At 32.9% G+C, this 24058-nt stretch overlaps 1 protein-coding gene across 2 annotated transcripts; it reads left to right on the forward strand.

The window, feature by feature from the left end:
• Positions 1 to 207: 207 nt before the first annotated feature.
• Positions 208 to 22431, forward strand: LOC108974303 (transcriptional activator cubitus interruptus). 2 transcript variants are annotated; one of them, XM_018942037.1, is made up of 7 exons: positions 208 to 364; positions 438 to 613; positions 14419 to 14816; positions 15266 to 15936; positions 16098 to 16559; positions 18226 to 18390; positions 18514 to 22431. In XM_018942037.1, exons 2-7 carry the CDS (start codon positions 576 to 578, stop codon positions 21679 to 21681), a joined length of 4902 nt encoding a protein of 1633 aa, XP_018797582.1. In that variant the 5' UTR covers positions 208 to 364; positions 438 to 575; the 3' UTR covers positions 21682 to 22431. The 2 variants fall into 2 exon arrangements, with proteins under 2 accessions (XP_018797582.1, XP_018797581.1); XM_018942036.1 differs by having other exon boundaries at positions 208 to 613.
• Positions 22432 to 24058: the final 1627 nt, after the last annotated feature.

Consider the following 24058-nt stretch of genomic DNA (forward strand, 5'->3'; position numbering starts at 1 on the left):
TCACATACCTATACGAACGCTTCGTTTTCATATTTAATTAAACAGCGCTGGATTTAATATTACATGCATATATCAAAATCAGCTCGTATATATTAGTATGTTTGAACATTAACTTGTGTAATTTAAAAAGTTTAACATCTGTAAAACAGCAAAAAAATATAATATAATTTATACTGCATTGAAATTATAATTTAATTATACAGAAAAAATTTTAAAATATTAATTGAAAACATAAATGTAAAACAACGAATAAACCGCAATAAAATTTTGCCGCAATCCAAAACGAGACTACCCGCCGGCAAATCGTTTATGTTCGAAAAAGCGATATCAATCTTATCCACCAATTTTATAATATAATGAGGATGTATGTATGCAACTGCGTGATTGCTAAAATTGTGAAAAAAATTCAAACTTATGTAGAATATCTCTGTTAGCAGTTAACGGAATTTAAAGTGATGTTATAGTAGATGAAACTCAATAAGCATTTATAATCACCGATAAGTACAACGGAAACATTCCTTCACATAACATATAACTTTACTAAACTATTAGTCGCATGATTTCATTAAAAAGGGATGGATGCCTACACATTACCAACGTACTTCCCACTGGCGTAAGTAATTTCAGCTTATTCCTCTAAAACAAATGTATGCCTATATAAAAGTAAAATTTTCTTTGCTAAAATTTGTGTTAGACGAAATTACAACTTAACGACGCAATAGGTTGTTTATAAAGCAGCAAAAAATTCCAGAATCGGTTAAAAAATATGTGGTCTCTAATGTAATATTCTGAAATGTTCACAAATTCAAAGTCTTCAACAACATTTGAGCATAGGGAGACATGTTCAACCTTTGAGCTGTAAGCCGTTCTTTCAAAAAGCCACGATTACTATGTAGTCGAAATTTTAAAGTAATATTGGATATAACTGACGATATATTATTGCTATTTTATTTATACTTATTTTTTAAAACAATATTCATCATGAGGATCCTCGAAAGATTAACAGCTAAAAATTGAAGCACGAAGGCTTTACATTTATGTATGTGTACCACTTTATCTTCCGAAGAATGGATTCTTAAATGTTATCAAAATTATGACAAACATCATGAACACTTGAGCAAACCATATATTGTGTTGTGGATAAAATATAAAAATACACAAAAAATGTCAAGAGAAAATAAGCACAAACTATATTTTGCAATAAATGTTTTTGTTAGGCATGTTAAGCATTTCAGAGTTTAATTTTATTATCTTTAAAAAAGTTTAAAATTTACTTGAATGAATGTATGTATGTATATGTATTCTATACTGCGAATATACCAAGTGTGTACACTGGTTGGTTTCTATATTTTCACTTGAGACCTTCTCGAACAATATTCACTATTGTTTCTTCCATCTTATAGAGTGACAGGTAAAAAGATAAATTTTGAAACTTTTTATGGGCATGAAGGGAAAAATTTAAATCAATCTAAATTTGATTTATCTATACATACTAGCAGACATTGTAGTAAACTCTTCACGGGGAACAGTTACACCCTAATAAAAAGGAACTATTATGTACGAACGAAGACGGAAACGTTAAAGCTGGTATAAAAGTCCACTGAATTGGAATTTGAAAGAGAAGTACTTTTAAAACGATTGAACAAAATTTTCGTACTATTGAATTTAGCAAGAGTTAATACAAATGAACTAATTAAAAATATGTTTTTTTTATCTAAAGTTCTAACAAATAGTTTTAAATCTTTAAGAATAATATTCAATATGAATTATCAATACTTTTAATCTCAAATTAATTTAGCACTTGGTGCAAAATATTTTTGGTTAATCCGTATTTAGCTAACACAAATAGATTCGACGGTTTTCCTACTCGTGAACATGCAACACATAGTTGCCCTTGAGAAAAACATGGATTTTCAAAATCTAAATCACAAATGAACATTGATTGGTCGTGAGATTTATTTATCATCATTGTAAAAGCTAAACGAACTGGAAGTTGTAGCCTCCTGAAGGATATCGTAGAATCCGATGGTATCATTGGAAGATAATATGGTTTTTGTAGCATGGTTCATGTAGCAATTGGAAGTTAATTTCGTCAACATCAACATTTTTGGCTGCCAAGATAGCGCGGCCACTGAGCCAGTTATGATTCATTACTCTGTATATTCGGAAAAATACTCTGAATCAATTCACTTTTTTCCTCAAGAAATTAATGCTCCTTCAGCACGCTTGCGTCGTGCTTGTCTGCATCGCGCGTTGTTGAGGTTACATTTCTTCGGTGGCATTCGATAATAATTTAAACGTTTAAATATTAAAAAAAAACTCAAAAACATGCTATTATAACACATTCAATGAGGAGTGCAAAATAAGTTTTAATAGAAGTTGAATAAAAGTAATGAAAATAAAAATATTTGCACAATTATTAAAAAATTATGGGGAGCTTTTTATAATTTTTTAACACTTTACGTGTTTTTTGAATTGGTAAGTTGGTTTTACTATTACTGACATCTATGCTAATTTTCACGTCAAAATATTCATTAGTATTTGAGATACGCATCGTTTTGTGAGACTCTAAAAGTGAATTCTTCGATTTTTCCTATGTCTGCATTTTTTGAACAAAGAAGTGCGATAATGCACCATCTCATACTGCATTGGTTATTCGTTATCGTTTTGCCACATTTTTAAATAATATCATGCCGTAACCCCCGCATTCGCCTGATTTATCTTCGTGTAACTTCTGGCTATTCAGCAAATTCACATGACTACTCCGAGGACACTCTTTTGACTCAATTGTGGATATAAAAGCTGAATCGAAGAAACCTCTGATTCGAAAATTCGTTGGCATTAGTGTATTGCAACGAGAGAGGATTACTTCGAAGGAAATGAAATGGACAAAATTCCCCTTTCAATTTGATCACAGTAGTATATTAATTAATTTTTTTAGATAGCATTATTAAACGCCGTTAAATTATATGCAAATAAGTTTTTGTAAATCGATGACTTACATTAATAAATAAATCAATAACATGAGAAGCAAGCGGAAAATAAAAAGCTCGATAACCAAATTTAGTTACATATGTATGTATATCTTGGAGCCTTAGTACCTCTTATCATCAAAATACATATATCATATATTGTGATTTGATGCATAGCAAATTTAATATCATCTGTTGAATGCCTACTCAATCCAATCAATAAATATTGCCATCTGTTAGAATCTTTTGGAGCTAACAAATAATTGTGACTGTCAAATAATAGACAAATAATTTGCAATAATATCATAATGTGATTATGAATTGAGACGTAAGCAATCCTGTCTCTGAAGTTGGATCAAATTGCACACGGTGTGCAATCAAATTTAATATCGGTTCAGTAGTTTAGGCGTCCATCGCGAACAAACAACGTGAAACGTGATTTTTATATATAATATTAAGATATAGGGCGAAGTATAGTAGTAGTAATAGTAGCACATTGGTCTCAAAAATACTACTAAAAGCCACGATATTTTCCGTGGAAAAATTTCATAAAATTTCATATGTTTTATAAAACGGCTTTTGGCAAGTGTACTAAAAAAGTAGTAAGACTTTTAAATTTAAATTTCGTGCGAAACCCATTTTGATTGTCAGTGACATCTGTACCAAATGTCAATCAAAATAATATCTAGTGTTTAGTATGCTCTTGTGTTTCTGAAGTACATCAAGTGCATTCGGCGCTTTTTACGATGAGCGAAATTATTCAAAAAAAAAAGATCCATTAAATATTTTGTTTACGTTTGTGATTAGTACAAATTATTCAAAGAGGGTCGAGAACGCGTTGACGACGAACCACATCCAGGAAGGCCATCAACATCAACAGTCAATAAAATAAAATCATTGCTGCTTGAGAATCGACGATTATCAGTCAGAGGTTTTACTGGTATCGTTGGAATTTCGGAAGGATCAGTGAAAACCATTTTGAAATGTGACTTGGCCCTCAGAGAAGTGTAAGCATGACTGGTTCCGACTACCAGAATGTCATAAAACGTATTATTACGAGCGATGAGTCTTCGATCTAAGGCAAAAGTGAGCCGAAGTCGAAAAAAAAACTCATCAAAGCAGGTCAAATCAGTGTTATGTTGACAGTTGGCCTTGGTTGTCACACACCCAACTCCTTCCAAGCAACCAAACTGTCAAACTATCCAAACTGTCAATTGGAATAAACGTTAGCACAAGTGTGTTGGAGTCAAGTTGGATTACTTTTAGGGGGGTGACATAGCTTTTGGTGGATACATTAAGAATTTTTAAATTATGAAGAAAGTTTTATTACTTTTTGTTCATAGTAGTATTATATTATATATTATAACGCCAATCTAGAAAATTACTGTACTAATAAGCTTAAATATTTTGTTCACAAATAGTATATACATATATGCATATGTATATAAAGTAAGGGACTTCACCAATTTTTTGTGTTTTAATTATCATTAATAATATAAGATTTATAAGTACAAAATATGTACGTTTACATAATATATAGTATATGTATATATTGCAACTTCCTTAATCCAATTTTAATTTTATCGCTAATAAAATCAGGAACATAAATCAATTTTGATTCCTAGAAATTTCTTTTAAATGAGTCATATTCATGTACTTATGTATACTACTAAATGAACCATAAAATATTTCTATTCAAAATATCCTGTAAAAATATATACAAAATATTTGATATTTAAATATTTAAAAATGGAACATAAGTGTATGAACTCCTGGGAATCTATTAATTAACATCTTCCCAATTATGAGAAAAAAATTATATAATATTTAATCACCGGTCGAGCTAATTATTTAGTGCCTTACAGGAGCGAATCACTACGTAGGGTATCCATGAGAATAGATAACTACTAGATAACTTTGATCCTGCACTTCAAACCAAAAAAAATAACGAAAATTGAAACTTAAATAAAATGAGTCCAACGCATTTGTATTTCTGTATAAATCCATATATCATATTTACGGAAGTAATTTTGCCAATCATACTTTACTTTATTTTTGCTTATTTGTAAAAAAAATAATTTGAGTAGATCACATAGCCCGTTGATCCTAAAAATTTGATCATTAATATAATAATAATATGGAATAATTAAAATTCGCCTATCTTCACAATGTACGCTAAGAATATTTGAATAATTTCACAAACCAAATATGGTTGAAATTGGTCTTATTATGTCTGAGATTTCTATGAATCTTGTGTGAGAGAAATTGTCTCCGGATTATTATGTACAACTTTGCCTAAGAGAATCTGGCTCAAAAACAGATTTCGAAATAGCGAAGTTTAAAAAATCTGAATAATCAGATGGGAGACAAATGATGACGACAAATTGCCAATAGAATATTAAAATGTACCTACGTTTAAAACTTCATTCGGAGATCATAAAACCTGACGACCAAACTTTGCCTTATAAATTGCCGGCTCAAACCCGATTTTAGGATCCATAGAATATTTCCCGCATACGCAATTTTCCCTTTTTTTTGATCCTTGTAAATGAACACGCTCCAATGCGTACATGCAATATATCTAATATACATATGTATATTTATATTTTGTTCATTAACACTTCTCATTGAGAAAATTTCATTTCGTTATAATTTAAGTTCGTGGAGAGTGACAAATCCAATTAACATACAGTCTTTCATAATGAAATATGTACAGAATACATGCGATTGTCTCACTTTCATGGCATGTACATATACTCGCTTTTATAATGTAAATTAATGATGATAAGAGAACCCGGACATAAGTAACTAAAAACAGTGAATAATCAAAGAAAGTTTATGAGTACTTCCAAACAACATTTTAAACTGATTGGACAGACGAAAGAAAAGATTATTGCAATATCGAATAAAATGTATGATATGATCCGTTATTGCTCATTTGAAATTATAATGTAAATGAAACATATAATGTCTTGAGATCTATATTAAATGCATCAAAATACGGATAATGCGAAAGATAAAATTATATATAATAGTAACAAGAAAGAAAGCGCTAAGGGTTTCATCTAGTTTCACGGCGTGCGGAGAGGTCCTTCAAATACTTGTTTTCGGCAACGTGACATGTAGATTAAACTGATTAAGGGATAATCGCAAACTCATTTTTTTAACCCAACCTTGTAATAGAAATCAGTATTGTACCTTATTTTGTGATGTAGTTATAACGCATTACAGCATTTCATAAATATATATATCTTTATACGTATCCCGATTAGTTTTACGCAAAACAATTATGTGAAGAAACCTATTATACTATGTTGCAGGTTTTTGCAGGAGTTTAAATATATGTATCGCCTATTAGTGCAAGATCTGAAAAAATCAGCAAGGTAAATATATTTGGTATAAGAAGGTTAAAGGTACCAAATTTTCATTTTTAATGTCAAATACTTTCGGCCTACTAACACATAAATTTGTCAATCAGATGGCTGAATAACATATGAGGATTGCGAAGAATCTTATGTACCGATATCAAAATTTTTAATGACGAATTTAACTCATGTTTGGTAATAAATTATCTATGTATATGTAGAAAAGAAAGTCGTGTTAGTTACACTATTTATAACTCAAGAACGGCTTAACCGATTTGACTGAAAATTGGTGGAGAGATAGCTCAGTAACGTAGCAGGGGACGGACATAGGATACTTTTTATCTTATTCATTGTGTTCATAATTACAAAAAATAAATATTAATTATACTTCAAATTCATGTAAAAATGTGAATTTTTTTAAAATATTTTAGTACTTAAAAAGTTATAAAACCACCACATAGGCATTGCAAGAGTACACTAATTTTCGATACAGAATATTGCTATTGGATTTTAGGATTGGATTTTATTAATACATTCTTATACCAGAATTCGGTAGTGTGATACAGACACAACTCTCAAAATTGGAGATTTTAAATTTCTGATTGATCTATCAATTGCAAACGAGCGGGTCTAATCAGCTTTTACATTTCGTTATTTAAAGAAGTATATAAACTTGAATGAACAAATATTAAATTATCTACAGGTATAAAGCATAATTACCAATAAAAATAAAAACAAAACAAAACGTTAACTTCGGTTGCACCGAAGCTAAATACCCTTCACAGGTGCATTTCTGTTAGTAACTTTGTGTTCAGTTTATATGAAAGCTATATGCTATAGTAATTCGTTCTGAACAGACGGATCGAGTCAGCTCGACACACTGATCATTTATACGGATATATATACTTTATAGGGTCTCCGACCCTTCCTTCGGTGTGTTACAAACTTCGTGACAAACTTAATATACCCTGTTCAGGGTATAATTAGGTCAACTTTGTTTCAGAAAAGTTACGCAATTAAGTGAAATATATTTATTTTTAACTTTTTCGTGTTAGAGTTGTTTACAAAATATAAAACGATTAATATCTATGATGATCTCTGTAAGTGAAGTATCAGTATATTTAAAAGGACAAACAAGAATTATTTAAGTTTTGTGACCTGTTAACTATTGGGTGATAAATGTGCGACAATATTTTGTGACTAAAGAACAGAAACCATGAATAGTAACTTGTCACAAGTTGAGGCTTTACTTCAATAAAAATAGTGACTAGAGACTGTTTACAAAATTGCACTATGAATATCAAAACAGAAAATTGCACTGTATTGCCAGGACAATGTTCGATTATGGCCAAACAATGCACTGACATTCATCACAAATAAAACGCAATATCTAATAATAAAAAGGTAAGAAAGTGCTAAGTTCGGGTGCAACCGAACATTTTATGCTCTTGAAACTTGCAAGAATCAAATCTCGAGATGTTTTCAGTTGTTGGCAAATTGTTTTCTAAAAAAATGTTCAAAAGAATTAAACATTTACTTTCCGATGAAATCGTGAATAAATTACAATAAATTTTGGTATCTCTTCAATGAAGGCCATAAACTTAAGCTTAGTTTTATTGATATATTTTACTTTGCATTGACTAAAATTATATCAAAAATCTCATCAAATGAGATACATGTGTACGTATGTATGTGTGATATACAAGGAGGGTTAAAAGTAAACTTAAAAAAAAAGCACAACAAGCTGCTTCAATACAGCTTTTTGCACGGTCCAAAAGCATGTCGAACGAGTGTTTTAGCTCGTTGGCCGGTATGGCCGCCAGTGTGCCGATGCAAGCCTTTTGAATGAACTCTACATCTGCATAACGCTTTCCTTTCAGAGTAAATGCATTTTTCCGAAAAGGACAAAGTCGCACGGTTAATGGTTAAGATGTGATTTTTGGTCAAATAATCGGTAATAATGATGTCCTTCGAATGTTGGATTTTGAGCAATTTTCGGTCGTCAGTCAATTTGTGCGGAACAAACCTTGCGCACACCTTTCGTAAGCCCAAATATTCGGTCAGAATGCGATAAATCGATGTTTTGGAGATGTTCAATTCCTTTTCCATGAATTTCAATGATGATTTCGGCTGATTTTTGATGAATTCACTCACAGTTTCGATGGAACTTCCGGTAATCACGGATTTTGATTGGCCCACATGTTGATCGCCATTTATGTCAAGACCACTTTAAAAACTACGGGATAGGCAATCATCGCCATAAACTTGTTTCATCAATTGAAACGTTTCGGTAAAAGTTTTACCAATTTTAAAATAAAATTTAATGTTATTCGGATTTCAACTTGTCTCATGATTATAATCATTTATTTATACATGACTCTTTATCTAATTCAATTTGTTTTAGGTGATACATACAACCATTAGGTGAACGAAATTATTATACTACGTGGCAATTTAAGCATAGTGACTTATAAATTGTCGATACGAAGATATTTGAATTAAATTGAGTTTGAAAATGTTTATACTATTATTAAAAAATATAAATTCTGTTGTAAAAATAAGCAATTACAATCGGGTAGAACCGAACATTTTATACTCTAACAACTGCGAAACTCAAAGCACGGAAACTTCATTCAGGTGGGAGCAACGCTTGCTATTAAAATATATTGCGAAAGATTAAATTTTGTTTTATTGCTATATTTTACTTCGAGCCATAATAAAAACATCTGTAATATATATATGATATTAACCCGACCGAGGAGGCTAAATTTAATATAATGATGAGTATGTCAACCAGAGGGATCGGAACACTTTTTACAAATTAAGGATATGAGATTGCCTAGGAAAATATCAAATTTTGCGCCACTTCTAATGCCTGTTCGCCTTAAAAACACAATTTATACTTTTTTTTTGTAAAAAAAGATATTCATAAGGTTATTCCAAAGGTTTAATATAATTTTTAAAAATTGTTATTGGTAGTACAAGAAAAAACAGTGTATTTTTAATATTTTTGTGCGTTAAATTTATACAATTCATACACAATTGTTTTAAGAGTTTGTTCCACTTCATTTTAAATTGATCATTCTTCACACATTGCTGTAAACAAATTTACAACGATATCTATTGATTCGTTTTTTTTAGTAATTTTTCTGATTTCATACAGTGAAACTAATTTTTTATACAAATTGTGTACAAAAATATTTCGATAATTTTTTGCTTAACATCGTGAATTGGTTCATCTTCCCCTTCATAATTGAACTGTCTTTACTGTTTTCTTAAGCGAACATGTGCATTTCTTACATGTACCGTCGGAATTACATACATACAGCTGCGAGCAGTGAAATAGTAGTGGGTGTTAGAGCTTTACATATCTGTGAGTTATGTAAAACGCCAAACAATTTTATCATCCATTGAAATGCAAAAGTGTATCATATTTTCCTATTTTCCAGGCTATGTTTATTACTCAAAATATTTAGATTTGAATATGTACAAGATATGTTTATTTACAAAGATGTGTTTATGTATGAAATTTGTTGGGAGCAATAAAATAGTAGTAAAGTACCAAAAATCAAAAAAAGAAGTACTGAAAGACTTTTGCAAGTTTTTTATATAGGAGATCTTAGTACTTGGTAGCATGATCATGATTTTTGATAACTGCACTTCATCGCTTCTTCAGACAATCTACGAGACTGTGGCATATTTCCGGTGGTATGCTCTGCCATGATTGCTGCACTACGGTGCACAACTCGTTGTTGTTTTTGGGTTTATCCTTCCACACGGCTTTCTTGACGTCTGCCCAACGGTTTTCAATAGGATGGAGGCCAGGCGATTGAGCTGACCTATCCATGACATCAATTCCATTGACCCGAAACCACCACTGCTGAATCTGGGGTCGTACTCTCTACTAGGGGAGCGTCTTAGATATCGGCAAATTCTCAATCGGTCCTTTGACAAATTTAAGACAACTTGCTATAAGATTTTTTTTAATAACGGTACTTATCGAGGACTGCGGACATACAAATTATGTTCATGTAGAAGTCTTCTCACTGTGTGAATACCGTAGGCCACGTTCAGTTCGTTCCGAATCTCCATAGCTGACATTCTAGGTCGAGTCTTGGCACATCTTAAAACTATGGGTGTAAAATTCTCGGAAAGAATCCATATTGCGCCCCTTTTTTCGTCTTTTTTTATAAATAATTGCATTGTGAGTCATTGTGGCTTAACACCCTACAATTCTTGCCACTCCCTTGTAGGATTTACCGTTGTTTATGACAGATTGAATACGTTCTCGTTTTTCGTCACTGCAGTGATTCCCACGGCCCAAAAAAAAGTTCAAAGTCATATTTTTTTTTGCTTTTTGCATTAAATAATTAATAAAAGATCTGGAAACTTACTTTTTGTTTGATAAAATAAATTTTTTTTTATTAAAAATTATCTGTTTGCAATCATCTCATCGTTCACTACTATTCTATTGCTCGCTCAAAAAAACAGATATCCCAATAAAATTGGCTTTAAAAAAGTAACGGTAAGTACTTCACACTTATTGTTGTATATAACAGGACGGTTATACTTCAGAGAATATAACTAAAATAATGATCGACGGTAATATCATAAAAGAAACAAAATTTAAAGCAAAACTCTCTTGGCCAATAGGCACTACTATTTCAATGCTCGCAATTGTACATGAATAAACATTTGATATTTTGTGAGCAAATCAACGAAATACTCGCAATCAATGCATAGCAACATATACTTGATGCACTATTTAAAAGAAAGTAATAACACCCGTATATGTTTACATTTTCGTATTCTAAAAAATACACGAAAATGTAGAACTATGACTTGTATATTATATACAAATGAAATAAATGAAGTAGTTTTGTAAATTAATTTTTATTAAATATAATATTTTAAAGGAAGTATCTAAAATGCGCCCTAAAATTATTGTTCTTTAGGCAATTGCCCAACGGCCCGGCCCTGTGAGGTTTAGTCCAATTTCATCCTAATTCGTTGGATATGGACAATTTTTAGTCATAAGGTGGCATATTCTGAAGGTATTATTCGGGCAAAGTGTTATCCCATTATATTAAGGTTTGTGTACAAAGCAATTATTTCTTAATTAATTTCGACAGCTGGTTACGCATTAGGAATGATCCACATTAGAAGAGCAAGCGAGAATGAACGAAAGAAAATAAACTTTGTGCGTAATATGTATGTGTGTGCGTGTGTTGTAACATAAATTTTGTCATTATAATTTAAGGAATGTAGTTGATGATTGGTAAGTTTTATACAACATTTCAAAAAGAAATTTACTTCATAATAATGAATTTAACTAATCTTAGGATGAACTTAACGATTATTTTGAATTTCTTTCAAGAAACAATTGTTGAATTCATGTTTCTTCGCAAAACCGGGTTTGCCATATTCGCATTTAATTAAAAAATTTATTAAAAATAAATACTAGATTTCTTTAGAGCTGCATACTAGCACAAGTAAATTTATCGCAGGAAAGTTACTTGACCGTTTCTTAAGCGTTTGTTTTTTTTTTTATATGAAGTTTTTACATTTGTTGAGAGCTGGATACTGGATGGATGAAGTGTAGTCGAAAGCGGTAAAGTACATTAGAGTGGGTAATAAAATCGTAATGCTACCCACTGAATTCTTCACGGCATATATGTATGTACATATATACATAAATGTTCATAGATGTGAATGCAGTATACCATTTATCACGGTTTGTTATTTGCTAATAACAAAGCTTTTACTCTTGTATATCTGCTTGTTTAAATTTCATTTTGAAATATTAGGACTAGTGTACATTAGGGTGGATAAAAAAAATGATGTTTCTTTTTTCCTCTGAGTAAGGCTCTCTAAGTATGAGCTCTTATTTATAACGGGAAGGTTCTCCGCCAAACCGTTCTCAATTTTTTTAATTATCACATCGAAAAATACATACAAAAAAGGCGTTTCATATATAAGATATAGATTTGAATATATGTGTGCATTTGTCGAAAAGCTACCATACAAATTAACGATTAATATCATATTCTTCTATGTAAAGTGTTTTATTTGATAAGATATTTTGCAAAGGTTGGCATAGATTATTGTCCAAGACAATTCTCCAAAAAGAATGCTGAGCCAAATACTCGCACTACTACTAAAACATAAATCCCTATCGACGTCGTCCAATGTATTATATAACGATAACCCAGAGACAGTGCATTCATTATGTACACTCCCTTTCAACTTGGTCACACCAGACTAACTGACAAACATTTATTGGAAAAGACCCTACAGCCAGTCTGCCCATACTGCAGCTTGAAGAATCTGACTGTTCAACATTTAGTAGAAAACTGTCAATCATTAGAATACGTCAGACTAGAACTAAATAACCATAACTTAAGAGAATTGCTAACAAGTGTAACACTTTCTAACATTAAAGACTTCATTAAATTTATATAGAAATTAAACACCTATTTTAAAGTATGATAATGCAATACAATTAGTTTAGTAGATTTATTTAATAAGTTATGAAGCTGAAGACCTTAGTCGTTAAAGGTGATACTTTTCGTATTTTTAAGGTTTAATTTTTTTTATCCTTTTCATTAATAATAATAGTACAATCTTCGTAAACATTTTTCAGATCAGACTACCAAAGCGTATATGTAATTGCCGAGCAAAGTTAAATTATTGTACGGAATCTTTTGTATTTGTGAAGAGTATTACATGTATAGCTTCAATTCAACCGAAGTTAACGTGTTTTCTTGTTTTTGTATGAAATTAACCTATTGTACGAAATATTCACCCTTAGATTAATATAATTCAGACAAAAAATTTAATCTCGGTGTCCTGAGGTTTATATATATATATATACAAATTTACTACTTATATAATAACTTATTGAAAAGTAATTAAGAATTTAAATGCGCAGCCACACTCATTGTAAGCGAACATATTCGTAACCGGAATATGAAATTGAATAATTAAAAATTGGCGTAATTTAAACTTGCTAAAATTTCCTGCTGATTATTGCATTTGAATTTATTTTATATATGATATAAATATACATATGTGTAAAAAAAATAATGTTTTTACTAATTTGTTTATAATATGTGCACACACAAATATATACATACATACACACATCTAATAACGCAATACTATATATGAGAGAGTGATGTGAATTCAACAATGGATAAAATACTCGTAACCATGACCATATATGTACGTACATACGTACATATAGCAAGAACTTCAAGTGTATTTACATTCTGAGCCTGATTTGAATTTTACGGCCGCATCAAACGCATTTATTTGCCATTCTGTTTTTATGTTAAATATATAATACATTGTATATCGAATGTCTGTTCGAATATATTACGAGTATATATATATATAGTATATAGTATATATATATACATATAATGGTAAAAAGTTTGCACCTACTTTAAAGAAAATTCGCAATATATATATATATATAGATCTAGATTTAGCTTTATTTTACAAATTCAATTTCTTTGAATAATACCATGCCGATTTGCACTGGAGTCGTATGAAGGGTTGAGAATTTCCTTTAAAGTAGGTGCAAACTTTTTACCATTTGTCACCTTATGTGGTTGCCATAATTTGAAGCACTTAGTTATTATGGCCTATTGCTATTGTTTACAACATGTAAACGTTGACCGAGAAGAAGCCGATCGTTAGATCCGGTTCGAAATTCAGATTAGATCTGATTAAATAATGTCATACTGATAAGGTGACTAAGTTCTTAGGCAAATATACATACTTACCTACATATAAACAAAGTGTTATCCAATACATCTGTGTTCTTATGATAAAAGTTTCAAATATTTATTGACGCGACTTGCGTTAGACTTTGAATTGAATGCTGCTAATTTTTAAGTTTCGAGAACAACACAGAAACCAGCTCATGATTGAAACTTTTTAAAATAAGTTTCAGTCTTGATAAGCGAAAGTCGAACGATATACTATTACATAATTATATTCAATTCTACTAAAATATTTGTATACTTCTTTGCTTCAATTTTGTTACAACATTTCATAATTCCTTTGTATTTCAGTACCTATTCAGATTTACAATTTCTGGCTTCTCGACGAGTAGCTGCAGTGGCAGCTGCAGCAACTGTGCTGCCCCCACCTCCACCACTACCGACCTCAGTTGTAACTGCTACGAATTCAGTTAACTCCACAAACGTGAATGGCATCAACAGCTGCAATAATCCAAATAGTGGTGAGGATGAGTGCAATCCTGCCGAGAGCAGCAAATTGCAGATGTCTCTGGACGTTATGAACATGGCTGCTGCTGTACACCCTCACTCGCACCCACTTCATAACACTCACGGTGCTGTACCACCACCTACAGCTCAACCGCACGATTTTCATCCAGCCTACAGAATTCCAAGCTACATGGAACATTTGTACTCACTCCAACGTACCAGTCCTACCGCATCTTTTCATGGTAAGTATTTTTTAAACTCAGAGAACAACTTATTTAATTTTTTTTGTAAAAATGGAATTTGTAATTATAGATTAACAATTGAATAAATAGTTCAAAGTGCTGAGATTAATCTGTTAAATCATGAATGTTTATCTATCTCTCTTAGCCTTGCAGAGGGTGAAGAATCAACATTTCGCTTAGAATATTCGCCCGTACTCAAAACTACATACATATAATATTTAAAAACACAATAAGTGTGATAATTCAGAAACAATTATAGAATGTCATTATTTCAATGTATTCAGTACCTTGTCGAGCTTAAAAATTATTTCACATCTTTAATATAACGATACTTTAGAATTTCGGAGAGGTATTCAGTTAGAAATTATTTACTGAAAAATTTTATAAAAGAGTGTTCTAACTATTCTTACCGCTTCATTCGTAATCATACTTGCTTTGTTCTTTTGCAGATCCATATACAGGCTGTCCTTCAACATTTCATTTAACAGGGCTAACTTTCAACTCTGGTGATTATTTAGGTGCCCGTGCTGTTAGTTCCTTGGGTGATCTACATCCAGCAACGGCGGCAGCTGCAGCAGTAGCTGCCAATTCCTTAACAAGTACCGACTTTCATTTGAGCGTCGATGGATCCCGACTGACTAATTCACGAGCGGGAAGTATACGGGCCAGCATTAGTCGGAAACGTGCCCTTTCCTCCTCGCCATATTCGGACTCCTTCGATATAAATTCAATGATCCGATTTTCACCAAACTCATTGGCCACAATTATGAATGGTTCGCGCTCCAGCAGCACCGCTAGTGGATCGTACGGTCACTTATCAGCTGGTACTATCAGTCCAGTTCCTCATTTGCAACAGCTACAAGCTCATTTAATACGCGCTAGTGCTGGTTTACTGCATCCTATACCATCACATCAAGCTGCAGCTGCCAGTATGTTTGCTATGGGACATATACACCCACTGCAATCAGCAGCAGCTGCCGCAGCCGCTGTCGCAGCAACAGTTACAAACAATGGTGTTGGTAGCACAAGCAACGCTGGAGGAATGCCACAAATCAATAAAAATAATGTTAGTGACATAGTAAATACGACAAATCCAGGCACTATCTCAAGCAGAAAAAATGTAAGCATTTGTGTGCTTCCTATAAATATAATATAAAATTGTTTTGTAAGGGCATAGACATGCATGTACCTGAGCTGTGCTTATTTACACAATTTTTGTTTTTTATAAATAACGATTTATTTTTACAGCTTCATATATACGTACTTTTTACTTATTTATAGTATTATGAAGACGTGGCATTAATAAATAAAACTAAACCAGAGCAGCCGACTTCAACATCAAGTGGTGTAGCGCAAGTTGAAGCGGATAGTGCGTCATCAAACGCACTCCTGCATCGGTGCAAAATCATCAAGAGTCCACTGGTACCCTGCTCTAGTAATGTTCAGTGTAATACAACAACACCACACAGTGACTACGAGTGCCCCATTGTCGACACTACCGACATAAAAGACGAACCAGGTGATTTTATAGAAACCAACTGCCATTGGCGTGATTGTGGTATAGAGTTCGTGACGCAGGAAGAGTTAGTTAAACATATTAACAATGATCACGTACAGACCAATAAGAAAACATTCGTTTGCCGATGGTATGAATGTTCTCGTGGCGAAAAGCCTTTTAAGGCCCAATATATGTTAGTTGTACATATGCGGCGGCACACGGGGGAAAAGCCGCATAAATGCACGGTAAGTTTCGGTAGATGTATAAAATAATTATCATATACAAACACGAATGGATAGTGTAGATGCATAAAATGTAATGATACAAGTTTGTTATTAACAGTTCTACATCAGTGGTCGGCATTTCATAGCAAAATTTTGCAAACTAACTTCACACGTACGCTTACGCTCTATCGTTCAGTCGTTGTCAGAGATAATGAGATCCCCAACTCCTCTCTCACTGGAAGTGAGAGACCAATTGCTAAACGTCAAAACCTACCGAACTTTGACAGTTGACTGGATTGAGTAGGTTTTGACGTTTTGCAATTGGAATGACTGAAACGGCCAGATTGAAATTATATCAAAAATATATGTGAACGGAGGAATTTATTGCCGCCGTTCAAGAAGGCTAATAAAAATTTAAAATAATGAAAATCAAAGAAAATGCGAAATTTAAATATATATTATGAAACGTTTTGTAATTTGGTGTACAATGGAATTAATTTTCTATTACAAATGATTAAAAACATTTATTAATTTAGAACTAACAGGCCTAATTCACCTTATTAAGTATTGAAATATCGAAAGTCAGTTGTTTTAATTTACCATAAAATCATAAAAAGGAATTAAGTACTTTCGCTACATATTAAAAGTCCAATATATAATAATTTGCAATCGTAATAAATGTTGGGTATTTTAATTTAATATGTCCAAAAATTCTTATTTGTTGCGATCTGGCCATAATGGAAAATGTTATAAAAAACGCTTATTTTGAGGCGTTCTCACACTGGAATAAGTTGGGCATCCCATTATCCCTGGTCGTTGTCGAGCCAGCAACGAATAAACATCACGTAAGACCATGGCGCAAAACCAAATATGCCCTGCGAGAAATATTTTATATGATTCTAAATGCCTTTGTGCCATGCAATGCCTTTTATGTTCCAAATCTTTTAATGATAATACATTATACTATTAATTCTTTAGATGAAAAAGAACGAAAATGCCCTTTTAAAGAAAAAAAATATATTTTTGCTTAATTTTAATTACAATTTCTCACTGGGCTACTTTTTTTTCGTGCTCACCAACACAGTGACAGATCCTCTCATGCCGACCACTGTTCTACATCCAAGCTTCAAAACATTCTGCTTCATAGATAACTTGATCAGAATCTCTTTTCTTGCTCTCTCACTTGTCAGCTGGCAGGGCATCCTGATCTGTTTTCTGAACTGGCAACAAAACACAATCCGGGTGCCTTCAAGCAGCAGTTAGTGAAAAAGGCGGGATGCCAGAAGAGCAGCGCTATAATTACTTGACAAAATTAGTGTAAAATGAAATTTCATTGAACTGTGCGAACATATTTTGGCAAAATAAATGTTTATATAAATTAATTAATGATTTTGCATTTTAGCATTTATATATGTATGCATTTTTGCAAAGTGTTTAATCTAGTGTTTTGTATAATTTATTAAATACCCAAGCTAATATTTTTCAGCAGCGGCATCCTTGGCAAATGTTATAAAAAATGCTCTCAAACCAAAGAGTATCGTATCAAGTTATCTATGGTAGTTAGTCTGTTGGTAGCATGATTATGTACTTTAGAGTTAAAGACTGTGACAGATAAATCCGCTCATACACTATATTTATTTATTAACATACTATATATGTACATGTTCTCATACCTGTTTTTTTATAGTTTGAGGGTTGCTGCAAGGCATATTCCCGTCTTGAGAATTTAAAAACCCATTTACGTTCACATACAGGCGAGAAGCCTTATACCTGTGAGTACCCTGGTTGCAGTAAAGCCTTTAGCAATGCAAGTGATCGCGCTAAGCACCAAAATCGCACACACAGCAATGAGGTGAGATAACATATCTATTAATATAACATTAATTTTAAAAATAGTATGATCTCATTTGTCCCACTAATTCCCTATTTTATGCATTTATTTATACTAATATTTATATAATATTGTTTTTAATAGAAACCATATATATGTAAAGCACCAGGATGCACCAAACGCTATACCGACCCTAGCTCTTTACGTAAACACGTGAAAACAGTGCATGGTGCCGACTTTTATGCAAGCAAAAAACACAAGGGGTCTTCCAACGAGGATGATAATGGTGGTATAGATGGGCATGGTATTACCAGCAGTGCGATTGGATCAAATGGTTTAAAATCTTCCTTACATATGCAACTTCATAATCACAATCATCCTCAAATCGATTCAAGTCCTCGTAGCGAAGACATGCATTCGGGCAAAACAAACAGCATTTCCAGTCCAAGCATCAAATCGGAATCCGATGCTAATTCCCCAGATCACAGCCCCAATGGGGCAGAAGGTAATCAGCTATTGATACAAAGGTCACAATTACGTTCGACCGGAAATATTCGTGACAACGAAAGTTCTACTTCAGGAACCGGTTTTAGAGCTGACGAATTTCAATTTAGCTCTGTAGCTCCCCTTGATGAGGGTTGGGAGTATGATGAAGATTTGGGAGTTGAAGATTTGCCATATGTTTTACGCGCAATGGTAAGCATTGGTAGTGCGGTCAACACCGGAAATGGTGGCTGCGGAAATATAAATAGTGGCCCGGGAGGCGGTGGTGGTGCAAGCGGGGTTCTTGGTGGAACTATGTCGCGGCAGCGTCTTCGGAGTCGATTACAGGCAAAAGGTATAAATTTGGGTTCAGTAATGTTATCAAACATTCCTGAAGCACGTCGAAATGTTGGCTTAGGAATTGGTGAATTAAATCAAAGAATAAATAATTTAAAAATGGAGTCAACCACTTCCCCAATGTCGCCACCCAGCCCAGATTACATATCCAAAATGACAGGAAGTCATACAACTGAGCTTCAGACCCGCTTACAACAACAGCAATTTTTAAGACGTGATAGTCAGAATTCCAATGCTAGCACTTACTATTGCAGTATGCAGAGTAGGCGCAGTAGCCTATCCTCTCAGGTGTCTTCCATATCTACCATGAGACCCACATATAACATAGGCTCTTTCTATGATCCTATATCGCCCGGCTGTTCTCGAAGATCAAGCCAACTTTCGAATATAACTTCTAATGTTTTGGGCTGCAGTAGTAATTATAATGCTAATGGTGGCACCAACGCGAACGCCACCAGCAATATTAATAACATTGTTGACAAGGGCCCATCAAATAACTTGATGTTAAGCAATTCAGCGACCGCTACTGATAGTTCCCTGTGCAATAATATAATTAAATTGAATGGAAACAATGGTAACAACCACAGTTTGCCACCACCACCATCCTCGCATTTGATATCATCACGTTTGCGTCTTCGAAACAAAAATTATCAGCACAAAACTCCACCTCGCGACCGTGGTCGTAGCTCCATACCAAACCTTCTATTTCCACAACTCATTGAAGAACATTGTACTTCATGCTCAATGTTAAAATCCTCTCAAGAACATTTTAAGCGTCGTCAATCTGAGCCCACAAGGACAAAAAACAATCATTGTTCATCTCCCCAACCGACTTCCGTTCCATTTGTTCCATACAAAATGCCCACCATAACTCGCACAACTAATAGCTTAGATATAGAAGACAATCAAGATAAATTGAAAACAAGTAATTGTGTTGGAGAGAAACCTATCGCTTCATCTCGTGAACATCATCCAAACGAAAGAGTTAATCTGGATGAAGTTGAAGAAGATGAACTTATCGAGAATAAATTGGTATTACCAGATGAAATGCTTATATATCTCAATCAAGTAGCCGATAAACCATATTCAACTCGGCAACAGGAGCCACCAAGCCAACAACCATTACAAACGAAACCAAAAGAAATAAAATCTTCATCGATCGTTGCTGATACGGCAAAACAAGCACAAACTTCCCAATTTATAGAAAATGATGTTGTGAAAGCAGCGTGCACATCAGCTTCACCCACCATGTATCCAAACAGCCCCACTTTAACTTGCGTAACACAAAACCAAACAACAATGGGTCAAAGTATGTCTCCTTTATCCAATTATTATGTGACGGCAAGAGAAAGTTCCACCCGCACTCTTAATTATGAAATGTGTAGTCCTCAAAGACCTAATCCAACATACAACATCTATCACGCCAGTTCACAAGTAGCAGAACATCACGATATGGAATATGATTGTAATTATAATAATTCAACAAATGACAGCATGATAGCTGACCAATTGCATCAGCAACCGCAACAGCAATTTGAACAGCATTTGGCGATTAACTACTTCCGCATGGAGAATTTGAATCTTCATTCTAGAGACCACAATTCAAATCTACCACACCACTATCAGCACCAACAGCATTCTCAGTTTCAACAACAGCCAAAGTCACAACAAGAAAATACAGCTATTTGTGTCGATTTGTCAATGACAAGTTTACCAGAAACTAAAGCCGACAGTATTTCAAAACCTTGCGATGAGCAGATTACAGCAGTTGGAGCTGTGGGTGTAAATAATAACATATTTTACCGAGTACCTAGTACGGAGCGGCGGTTTCAGCAACATCAGCAAATGTTGCAAATTCAACGGCCAGCTTTACCAGCATTGAGTGACCCAGTCTGCAAATTAGCTGTTGCCGAAATTCAATGTGGCGATATCAGTCAATCCCAAATGTCACCCATATTGGAATCACGGCAACAAAACCCATCAACTAAAGTTATAATGGCGGCAAACACTACACCACAAACAGCTGTGACTACCACTATGACCATGCAATCAATGTCGACCAATCAAATCCAGGTAGGCCCAGCAGTAGGACATTTCATAAACAACTTTCCAACCACAACAATAACAACAGTTGCGGCATCAACTACTGAATTATTTGGCAGTAGTAGAAATAATGGACAAAATGTGCCCTATATTCTAAACAACGAATCGGTCGCTAATGGCGGCATGCGTTTCGATACATACCAACGCACACTTGAATATGTGCAGAACTGCCAAAACTGGTTACATACTAACGATTCCGGCACACATAGCAGTAGCAATCACGACAATGAAAGGCCTGATTACGAGCAAAACGTCCAGCAAGCTGTTAGCAGTTCTACACATCCCAGCAATAATATGATAATCAATGACATGACAACCTCGTTGAGCTCGTTACTAGAAGAAAACAGATATTTTCAACTCTTGCAATGAATATAATATACATATGTATATATACTACATACTCTAATATATACTATAGACATGTTCATGTATATTCACCAATTATTTGAAAAAAATTTTCTTTATCTTAGCTACCACATTCCCTCTCTCTATATGTGCTAATAGAATTGTATAACTAGTTTCGGTGCGTATTTACAAATCATAGTTCCCTTGTTCATTTTTCTTTTGATAAAAAAAAGTGTCATTGATGATAAATCAATTGACAAGACTGTTCAATCTCCTGATTTTCGATTGTGTCTTAATACAACATTTTTGTGTTTTTAAATTAAGTATATTATGTATTATCTCATATACAAAGAGAAAACACTTTTCGTTATGTGCTGTTATGGATATTTTTACAAAATCACCTTCGATTTTTTATCTAAGTAAATTGAATAAACAAAAGTCGTTTTTGTCACACAATTTATAACTCAAGAACGGCTGAACCGATTTGACTCAAAATTGGTAAGAAGGTAGCTTAGAAACTGGGGACAATCGTTACAGATCATTGAAAGTCAAAACAATTCTTATATAAAAAATTATATTTCAAATCAAAAGCATGTGTTCAATTTGCATATAATAATCATTTAATATTTTTTTTACTTAAAAAAAAATTAACATAACTGCCTGGGTGCAGTAATTTTTGTTTCCACGCATATCTATATCTATGGTTTTTTATAATTGTTGTTAATGGACAAGGCGTTTTTGTTTTGGACACACTATGTGGAACCATGACATTTGTAATATCGCAACAGAAAATTTTCTTAGCAGATGCATCGCCAGTTACTGCGTCTACTTTGTTAGATGATGGGCGAACACATAAAGGCAATTCAGAATTTTGTGCATCTGAGTTTGCAAAGTTATGCAATTGCAAATTTTTACCATCAACAATGAACTTTCTTTTGTAGTTTCTGTGCAACACTTGCAAATTCCATTAATTCACAGCTGATCGGTGAAGAAAAACCATTTTATCTAAACAAATTGCCATATATGCCGAAAAAATGTTTTAGGGAAAAATTAACTGACGCTTTATTTAATGAAGCTGCTGAAGAAATTATGGACATAGCACAAATTTTAAATTTCTTGATTTTTAATTTACAAAAATTTTTCGTTTTCTTCTCTTTGCTTACAATGTTTTTATTTTTGACAGCAGTTGATAATTTCGTGTGGCTATTTGCAAGGGTGCGTCGCGATACATTTTGTTAGTGTAAAAGCAAAAATATGCTCGACGAAAAAATGTACAAAACAATGTACAAAGTATTTAACGGAATTGTTTTTAGCTGATAATGTGCTAAACATTTTCCACGAATAATTCATTTATATGTAAAATTTCTAAAAATTCTGAAATTTAATAATTATTTTATTAATTTGCATTTTAAGCAATTAATTATTTTTTCTCTCCTAATATGTTGTCGAATTAATTCAACAATATCTGTCTGGCCGCCATCACCTGAGGAGACTGATTTTGGAAATGCGTACAGCCACTTATACGTCACACATGAATTATTTAAGTTTTCGAAACAAAATTTGTTGACAAAACGTTTGCGTGTAGCAATGCGCTATTTTCTAAAAACAAGATTTTCATCTTTCTGGGCTAAAGTTACAGTTTTTCTATATACATATGTATGCATTAAAGCAATTGTATCGATTATAGTCTGTCTGAAGACTCCTGAAATGGATATCTCGAAGACTAAGTAAGACTAAGTATCTATACCCTACCTTACATGCTTAAAAAAGCATCTATCTAACGTGAAGAGATTTTCTTACCTGGAATTATACTATCCGAACATGTACATAGGCATTAGTATATTACAGGCCCATAGAAAACATTATTGTGGTATTAAAAGTACAAAAGACAACAAGTGCCACCGATTATACTACAAAATATAATTATAAATGCTTATAAAATTTGACGCAAATATACACAAATTAATGCAATTGGTTAAGATATGCAAATACTATGTAAGTAGGTATATGTATTTTAGAAACGCGGATTACGTTACTACTACAATGTAGATACATACATTGATGTATTTATTGTAATAGTTATGTACTTATGAAGTAAAAACAATTATAAAAGCTACCCATCAAATAGGGTAGCACCAACAACAAAACTATAAACATATTATATGACATATAACATTAGGGTGTTTAAAAATTTTTTTCAACGTTATGCTCTCAAATGTCTCTATTTGATGTAAAAAAAATCCTCACAGGAGCCCTATTGCTCAATTCTAAGGGGTTCCTATTTTTATTTTAGTCCCTCATATACTTAACAATCGAAATATTCTTCTTTTAATTATTATTTTAAAACACTTTAATATTGATACCTACAAATATGTTTTAATTATGTATGTATTTATATTAA

Source organism: Bactrocera latifrons, unplaced genomic scaffold, assembly GCF_001853355.1.
Source record: "Bactrocera latifrons isolate USDA-ARS-PBARC rearing strain unplaced genomic scaffold, ASM185335v1 scaffold_548, whole genome shotgun sequence".
NCBI lineage: Eukaryota > Metazoa > Arthropoda > Insecta > Diptera > Tephritidae > Bactrocera > Bactrocera latifrons.